Source organism: Acinonyx jubatus, chromosome B4, assembly GCF_027475565.1.
Source record: "Acinonyx jubatus isolate Ajub_Pintada_27869175 chromosome B4, VMU_Ajub_asm_v1.0, whole genome shotgun sequence".
NCBI lineage: Eukaryota > Metazoa > Chordata > Mammalia > Carnivora > Felidae > Acinonyx > Acinonyx jubatus.
In genome coordinates, this window is record NC_069387.1 from 11,022,112 (window position 1) to 11,031,651 (window position 9,540).

The 9,540-nt window shown below is 42.2% G+C and overlaps 1 protein-coding gene across 3 annotated transcripts in view; it reads left to right on the forward strand.

Moving 5' to 3' along the window:
- The window catches only part of SEC61A2 (SEC61 translocon subunit alpha 2), a 34,786-nt gene extending 26,904 nt beyond the window's left edge, over window positions 1-7,882 (forward strand). For all 3 annotated transcript variants that reach the window (XM_027073414.2, XM_053225280.1, XM_053225281.1), the window contains 2 exons: window positions 4,001-4,077; window positions 6,777-7,882. In XM_027073414.2, coding sequence (XP_026929215.1) covers window positions 4,001-4,077; window positions 6,777-6,963 — 264 coding nt within the window. In that variant the 3' untranslated portion in view covers window positions 6,964-7,882. The remainder of the gene's footprint in view (window positions 1-4,000; window positions 4,078-6,776) is intronic.
- The last annotated feature ends 1,658 nt before the right edge of the window (window positions 7,883-9,540 follow it).

Sequence of the window (9,540 nt, forward strand, 5' to 3'; positions counted from 1 at the left end):
TATTAATGTGATGTATCACATTGAGTGATTTGCGAATGTTGAACCAGCCTTGCAGCCCAGGAATGAATCCCACTTGATCATGGTGAATAATTCTTTTCGTATGCTGTTGAATTCAATTTGCTAGTATCTTACTGAGAATTTTTGCATCCATATTCATCAGGGATATTGGCCTGTAGTTCTCTTTTTTTACTGGGTCTCTGTCTGGTTTAGGAATCAAAGTCATGCTGGCTTCATAGAAGGAATCTGGAAGTTTTCCTTCCCTTTCTATTTTTTAGAATAGCTTGAGAAGGCTAGGTATTATTTCTGCTTTAAATGTTTGGTAGAATTCCTCTGGGAAGCCATCTGGTCCTGGAATCTTAATTGTTGGGAGATTTTTGATAACTGAATCAATATCTTCATTGGTTATGGGTCTGTTCAAGCTTTCTGTTTCTTCCTGTTTGTTTTGGGAGTGTGTGGGTATTTAGGAATTTGTCCATTTCTTCCAGGTTGTCCAGTTTGTTGGCATATAATTTTTCATAGTATTCCCTGATAATTGCTTGTATTTCTGAGTGATTGATTATAATAATTCCATTTTCATTCATGATTTTATCTATTTGGGTCATCTCCTTTTTCTCTTTGAGAAGCCTGGCTAGAGGTTTATCAATTTTATTTTTTGAAAAAAACAACTCTTGGTTTCATTGATCTGCTCTACAGTTTTTTTAGGTTTTATATTGTTTATTTCTGCCCTGATCTTTATTATTTCTCTTCTTCTGCTGGGTTTGGGGTGTCTTTGCTGTTCTTCTCTATTTCCTTTAGGTGTGCTGTTAGATTTTGTATTTGGGATTTTTCTTGTTTCTTGAGATAGGCCTGGATTGCAATGTATTTTCCTCTCAGGACTGCCTTCGCTGCATCCCAAAGCGTTTGGATTGTTGTATTTTCATTTTCATTTGTTTCCACATATTTCTTAATTTCTTCTCTAATTGCCTGGTTGATCCATTCATTCTTTAGTAGGGTGTTCTTTAACCTCCATGCTTTTGGAGGTTTTCCAGACTTTTTCCTATGGTTGATTTCAAGCTTCATAACATTGTGGTCTGAAAGTGTGCATGGTATGATCTCAATTCTTGTATACTTATGAAGGGCTGTTTTGTGACCCAGTATGTGATCTATCTTGGAGAATGTTCCATGTGCACTCGACAAGAAGTGTATTCTGTTGCTTTGGGATGCACAGTTCTAAATGTTATCTGTCAGGTCCATCTGATCCAATGTATCATTTAGGGCCCTTGTTTCTTTATTGACCATGTGTCTAGATGATCTATCCATTGTTGTAAGTGGAGTATTAAAGTCCCCTGCAATTACCACATTCTTATCAATAAGGTTGCTTTTGTTTGTAATTGTTTTATATATTTGGGGGCTCCTGTATTCGGCGCATAGACATTTATAATTGTTAGCTCTTCCTGATGGATAGACCCTGTAATTATTATATAATGCCCTTCTTCATCTCCTGTTACAGCCTTTAATTTAAAGTCTAGTTTGTCTGATAAGGCTACTCCAGCTTTCTTTTGACTTCCAGTAGCATGATAGATAGTTCTCCACCCCCTCACTTTCAATCTGAAGGTGTCCTTAGTCTAAAATGAGTCTCTTGTAGACAGCATATAGATGGGTCTTGTTTTTTTATCCATTCTGATACCATATGTCTTTTGGTTGGAGCATTTAGTCCATTTACATTCAGTGTTATTATAGAAAGATATGAGTTTAGAGTTATTGTGATGTCTGTAGGTTTCATGCTTGTAGTGATGTCTCTGGTACCTTGTCTCACAGGATCCCCCTTAGGATCTCTTGTAGGCTGGTTTGGTGGTGATGAATTCCTTCAGTTTTTGTTTGTTTGGGAAGACCTTTATCTCTCCTTCTATTCTGAATGACAGACTTGATGGATAAAGGATTCTTGGCTGCATATTTTTTCTGTTGATCACATTGAAGATTTCCTGCCATTCCTTTCTGGCCTGCCAAGTTTCAGTAGATAGGTCTGCTATTACCCTTATGTGTCTACCTTTGTATGTTAAGGCCCGTTTATCCCTAGCTGCTTTCAGAATTCTCTCTTTATCCTTATATTTTGCCAGTTTCACTGTGATATGTCATGCAGAAGATTGATTCAAGTTATGTCTGAAGGGAGTTCTCTGTGCCTCTTGGATTGCAATCCCTGTTTCCTTCCCCAGATCAGGGAAGTTCTCAGCTATGATTTATTCAAGTACACCTTCAGCCCCTTTCTCTCTCTCTTCTTCTAGAATTCCTATGATACAGATATTGTTCCATTTGATTGCATCACTTAGTTCTTTAATTCTTCCCTCAGACTCCTGGATTTTTTTTATCTCTCTTATTCTCAGCTTCCTCTTTTTCCATAATTTTATCTTCTAATTCACCTATTCTCTCCTCTGCCTCTTCAGTCTGTGCTATGGTCACCTCTATTTTATTTTGCACCTCATTTATAGCATTTTTTAGTTCCTCATGACTATTTTTTAGTCCCTTGATCTCTGTAGCAATAGATTCTCTGCTGTCCTCTATGCTTTTTTCAAGCCCAGCGAGTAATTTTATGACTATTACTCTAAATTCTTGTTCCGTTATTTTGCTTAAATCGATTTTAATCAATTCGTTAGCTGTCACTACTTCCTGGAGTTTCTCTTGAGGAGAATTCTTCTGCTTTGTCATTTTGTCCCTGCGGTAGCTGGGCGGGCCACAGTCAGACCCAATGTCTGCTCTCAGCCCACCACTGGGGCCATCAATCAGACTGATGTGTACCTTATCTTCCCCTCTCCTAGGGGCAGGACTCACTGTGGAGTGGTGTGGCCCCTGTCTGGGCTGCTTGCACACTGCCAGGCTTGTGGAGCTGCTTTGATGGGATCTGGCCAAGGGCGTATCAGATGGGGTGGATCCGCAAGGTGCACAGGGGCGGGAGGGGCAAGCTTAGCCAGCTTTGCTGTCGGTGGTCCCCGGCAGGAGAGGCCCTGCAGCACCAGGAGGGAGGCAGGCCCATCGGAGGGATGGATCCACAGAAGCACAATGTTGGGCGTTTGCGCAGTGCTGGGAGTTGGTTCCCTTTGGAATTTTGGCTGGGGGGGTGGGGGGGTGGGAGAGGGCAATGGCGCTGGCCAGCGCATTTGTTCCCCGTCGAGCTGAGCTCTGTCTTCCGGGGCTCAACACCTCTCCCTCCCAGCGTCCTCTCGCCCTCCCGCTTTCCAAGCAGAGCTGTTGACTTATAACATTCTGGATGTTAAGTCCCGCTGGCTGTGAGAACACACTCCGTCTGGCCCCTCCGCTTTTGCAAGCCAGACTTGGGGGCTCTGCCTTGCCGGGCGGGCTGCCCCTCCACCGCCCCAGCTCCCTCCCACCAGTCCATGTAGCGTGCACTGCCTCTCTGCCCTTCCTACCCTCTTCCGTGGGCCTCTTGTCTACGCTTGGCTCCGGAGAGTCCATTCTGCTAGTCTTCTGGCGGTTTTCTGGGTTATTGAGGCAGATTTGGGTGGAATCTAAGTGGTCAGCAGGACACGGTGAGCCCAGTGTCCTCCTATGCCGCCATCTTCCCAATACGTTCTTTCTAGCATGTGGCGCACTGACTAATGTTTATTTTTGAGAGACCGAGTGTGAGCAGGGGAGGGGCAGAGAGAGAGGAAGACACAGAATCTGAAGCAGGCTCCAGGCTCTGAGCTGTCAGCACAGAGCCCAGTGTGGGGCTGGAACCCTTGAACTGAGAAATCACGACCTGAGCCAGTCAGATGCTTAACTGACTGAGCCACCCAGGTGCCCCATGTTTAATTTTTTTTTTTAATGTTCGTTTTTGAGAGAGAGTGGGGCAGGGGCAGAGAGAGGGAGACAGTCCCAAGCAGGCTCTGTGCTGTCAGTGCAGGGGCTCAATCTCGTGAACTATGAGATTATGACCTGAGCGAAAATCAAGAACCAGATGCTTAACTGACTGAGCAAACCAGGTGCCCCTAGAGTTTGATTTTAAAAGTTGTTTTTCTTTTGGCAGGTTGCTAAACAGCTTAAAGAACAGCAAATGGTTATGAGGGGCCACAGAGATACCTCTATGGTTCATGAGCTCAATAGGTAAGGTCATGAAATTTAACCCTTGATGTGTGTGTACATGTGTGTGTACATACATATGTACCTGGCTTTTCAGTCTTTAATTTATTGTCAAATGTTGTCCTGTTTAAATATGAAGCATTTTTCTTCGACTTCACACAGAAGAACCAAAATTTAACAGAATACTGAATTGTTCTCCACATCAAAATTGACATCTAAATGATTTAAGTAAAATTGTGTTTCCTTCAGTCCTCAGCCCAGTGGTAAAATGTTCTTGATTGGAAGTCCTTGTCTGGCTGCACATAAAATCACCTGGGAGCTTTTAAAAGGCACTGATATTCAACCTCTAGGAATTATGATTTATTTGGCCCAAGGTGGATCCCATACATTCGTTTATTTATTTACTTTTTTTGAGAGAGAGAGAGAGAGCACGCATGGGCACGTGCTCACCAATAGGCTCCACCCTTAGTGCGGAGCCCGACATGGGGCTTGATCCCACAAATGTGAGGTCCTGACCTGAGCTGCAACAGAGTCAGAGGTTTATCCGACTGAGCCACCCAGGTGCCCCTTCTTTTCTTTTTTTGTGTTAGTTTATTTTTTGATAACAGCTTTATTGGGCTGTAATTCACATACTGTGCAATTCACTCACTTGAAGTGTATGGTGTAGTGGTTTTTTTTGTTTTTAGTATATTCAGAGTGTGGAATCATTACAGTGTAATTCTAAAAACACATTTGTCACCAGGGCAGCTGGCTGGCTCAGTTGGAGGAGCATGTGACTCTTGATCTCGGGATCATGAGTTCACGCCCCACATTGGCTATAAAGCTTACTTTTTAAACTTAAAACAATTTTTTTTTTCATCACCAATAAAGAAATTTTGCACCTGTTGGCTATTCCCATTCACTGCACCCTCCCACGCCCCAGCCCACTTTTTACTTTTGATCTCTACAGATTTGCCTATTCTGGACATTTCATATAAGTGGAATTGTGATCTTTTGTAATAGTTTTCATTTAGCATAATGTTTTCAGGATTCATCCATTATTTGTGAATAATATTCCATTATATGGGTGTATAGTACCACGTTTTATCTGTTCATCGGTTGATGGAGATTTTGGTTGCTTTCAGTGTTTTGACTATCATGAATAATGCTGTTCAGAACATACTTGTACATGTTTTGTGTGGACATATGTTTTCCCTCTTGTAGGAGTGGGATCGTTGGGTCCTAACAATTCTGTGTTTAGTATCGAGGAACTGCCAGAGTGTTTCCAGAGTGGCTGGACTGCTCTCCATCCCACCAGCAGTGGGTGACGCTTCCAGTCGTTGCACGCATTTGCTAGCACCGGTTCTTGCTTTTTGATTCTAGCCATCTAGTGGGCATGCAGTGGTAGCTCATTGTGGTTTTGATTTGCTTTTTCCTGATGAGTAATGATGTGGAGTGTCTTTTCATGTGTTTAATCAGCCATTTGTGTACCTTCTTTGGAGAAGTGTCTATTCACATCTTTTGCTTATGTTTAACTGGGTTGTCTTTTTGTTACAGAGTTGTAAAATTTTTGAGTTTATTTAGAGAGAGAAAGGGAGAGAGAGCAAGCGCACGCGCGCACATGCACTTGAGCTGGGGAGGGATAGAAAGGGGGGGCGGAGAATCCCATGCAGGCTCTGCGTTTGAACTCGTGAACTGTGAGATCATGGCCTGAATTGAAATCAAGAGTTGAACTTAACTGACTGAACTACTGAGGCGCCCTGAGTTGTAAGATTTTTTTATGACAATATCCTGGATATGACTCCTCTTCGGTGTATGATTTATAAATAATTTGCTGCCATTCTGTGGGTTGTCTTTTCACTTTCTTGGTGTCCTTTGCACGAGTTTTTAATTTTGACAACGTTCAGTTTCTCTTGGTTGCGTTGTGCTGGTCTTGGTGTTTATCTAAGAAACCATTGCCTAACCCAGGGTCACAAAGATTTATTTTCCATTAGGAGTCTCGGCTCTAACATTCAGGTCTGTGGTCCACTTTGAGCTAATCTTTTTTGTGTTTGGTGTGATAGGGGTCCAGATTTCTTTTTGTGTGTGTGGATATCCAGTTGTTTCAGAACTATTTATTGAACAGGCATTTGTATTTTTATGTAATTTTTTTTATTTATCTAGAATGTAGATCGCAGAGAGTAGTGTAAGGAACCTCCGGGTATTCAACTGTATCCAGCTTCAGTAGTTAAGCATCTTTCTACCATTCCTGTTCATCGACCATCTCCCCAGTCTTTTGTTTTTCCTTTCTGGAATATTTTAAATATCATCCAAGTATATTAAACAACTCTCCAGGTGATTCTAATGCGCAGCCAAGGTTGAATTACCGTAAAGAGGGTCCTCCACATCTTGTCCCATAAATTTGTTACTTAGAAAGCATTTTGAAGTTTACTCTTCATCTACAAGAGGGAGCTAAAGATGACCTAAAGTACTAAATGTTTTAATGCGCAGATCTGTTGAGGATCCTAACCTGCCATAAAAATCACGTATTGTTTTTCTCGGCTGTTTACTGGTTTCTGGAAGTCGGGGTCACATCGTTACCTTAATGGCAAAGTTTTCACCAACACGTAACTACTGTGCACAACGGGTCATTCCGTGCTGGGGTTCACGACAGGCTTGTTTAACGATGCGTCAGTGTGTTGTTTCTGACTGTTGCACCTTTTCCTGTTTCGCTGCACCACCTGACCCAGGGTTTTGTCTTCCAGGTACATCCCCACAGCAGCTGCGTTTGGGGGCTTGTGCATCGGAGCCCTGTCGGTGTTGGCCGACTTCCTTGGGGCCATTGGCTCTGGCACTGGGATTCTGCTCGCAGTCACTATTATTTATCAGTATTTTGAAATTTTTGTCAAGGAGCAGGCTGAAGTTGGTGGGATGGGTGCTTTGTTTTTCTAAGTGTTCCAGTATTTCTTGTGTGTGTGAAAGGGAAAATAATCTTGACATGTTGTTTCTGTCAAATGCTGGTTCCCCTTTTCTTCCCTCACACTTTGTTTTCAAGTGCTGACTGTCCCATTTGTGAAATGGGCACTGAGCTAAGCCTGTGTGCAGCGTTAGTACCAGCTGCCTTAAAACTAAAGTTTACATTATTCGTTAAAAAATGTACTCGTAGTGTTGCCCGTGATGCTGGAAACCAATGTGCCCGCCTTGCCTTGTTCAGTTGTGACGGTGAGATGGTGACGTGGATCAGTTTTGCACACATCCAAAACACTCGATATTCCCCCCACTTGTTTAAAAATAAATGTAGTTCAAATTGCCACTTTCCAGTATTTTTGAGCTTATTTAATGAGTTCTGGAACATTTATATCTAATCTGTATTTTAGATATAATTAACTTTTTATACTTTTTTAACTCATAGTATCCACGTTCCCACCCTCCCTCTCCGTCCACCGCCCCTTCTTGTCCCCTCTCAAAGCTGCCACTCAGCCGACTGGCAGAATCAGGCTTCGGTTACAGCTGTTCCTAGAAACAACCGCTCGTGAGGACTCTTGCTGATTTTCATTCCTTTCTTCCCAGTGACAGCAGTCGGTGCTGTTTGACTGTATTGGCTATGCCTTCGAATTCCAACCCATCACTTGAGAATATGCTTTCAAGATACAATGCCCCATTTTTTTTTTAAACCCCTAAAGCAAAGATCTAATTCTCAAGCAATGTCTGTAGTTCAGTGGGGGTGAACATTATGAGTAATTCATGCTAGGAATTTGTGTATGTTGTTGTACTTTACAGCAGCAACATGAGTGTAAACAGTAGAAAATAAAACTTTATTTAATAAAACTGTTTCAGTTGTGTTGGAAAAATAAAATCAGATATTAAATGATTTCTGAGATTATTTGTATAGGTTCATCGTAGTCATCTCACCCATCCTGAGATGTCTGTTGTAAGAGGTCAAATGTAATTAGTATTTAATCCTAAAATGGTTGAGGAACACTGACTAACTTAAAGGTGCTTAGTTACGTGACTGATACTACAAAGGATAGGAAAACGGTGTCAGATTAACATCCCAGCCTCCATTTGAAATAACATAGCTCTTTATAAATATGTGCTCTGTTGTCCAGAAAGAGATCAAACTTAATTTTTGAAAGATCCTTTTCAGAAGTAAGATTTTCTCGCTGTTTATTTAGTAAGTGCAGGAAGTATATCTTTTTTAGCCTAGCATCACAAAACCAAACAATTACAGGGGCAAGGCAGATAAAATAAAGGCTGGCAGGATAGGATCAAGGGTCATCTCCTAAGGGGCTCAGACCATTGTTAGAATAGAAATGTGGATCCAGTGTTGTTATATAGGATTTTTTTTTTTTTCAAGAGAAGGTGGAAACAGGGCTTTTTATAGGAAACCTTCACCTTTTAAATGGTCATAAATTAACCGTGCCAGCCAGTGGAGACCTCCAGGCTGCCAACTCTCAAACTGACTTGACTTCCAAAGTACAGCCCTGGATGTTTAAAGGTTAACATAAATGGCATTAGGGGTAGGTTCTAGGATTTAGCGGTCACTTCTAATGTGCACTCCTAGGAAAAGAAGGCGGCAGAACAGGTGGGGGTTACAAACATCTCTCTTCTACCGACATTTAAGAGTAGGTTTCTCAATTCCTGTGGGGAATGGCTTTGGAAGAGCTGGTCCGTTTGGAGACTGCTCTAAGCCTGAGTCTGTAGATTTTCTACACACCATCTGGTTCTTGATTTTGAAGGAGAACAGTAACAAGGGAAATTATAGAACTTGGTCTTTGAGAGCTCAGGAAGAGAGTAAGATCTCTGGAGCATCATGATGCCCATAATGATTTTTTAAAAAAGGGTTAGGGGCCCAGGGGAAGGCTACTATGAGAGCAAGTAGTTGGGGCCTAATTTTTGCAATATTTATAGAGAGTAGATTTGATCTAGACAGTTCTCCACTTCCATACCTTCCCCGTTTGTTTAGGAAGTACAATAGAAAGATAAGTGTTTTTTTGCTCACAAAAACCTCTCTGGGTAGCACAGCGGACCTGTAGACAAATGAACTACATCATGCCATTTTTGGCATGAATACCCTGGTTTTATCTGACTGGAGGGGCCTGAGCCCAGGGCTGGAAACCCAACTTCGGGCTGGCCAGGGAGCATCACCGTGAGACTTTGGCTGGGGGCTAACCTGAGCTTCTGGAGACTTGTCGAAGTCACCGTAAGAGGGGAACTCAGCCAAAGGACAAAACGGCCCACAACACTGGTAGATGTTTTGAATGACAGGCTTTAGGCATGGAATGAGCTGGAGACAGTCCCCCATTCTCCCCTTTAAGGTAGTTGTATTGGGTTTCTGGTATTTGGTGACCTTGCTGGCTACACTCATGATTTAACACCAAGACCATAATGCCCACCAGCCATGTAAATGGACTTGGTTTCTGAGGTAAGGGTAGGAAAAGAGATTCCAAAATACATGTACTTACTTGATGGAAGGGCCCTGTATTTTCATTGGCTTCTTAACCTTGTTACAATGAACGGAATCAGCCA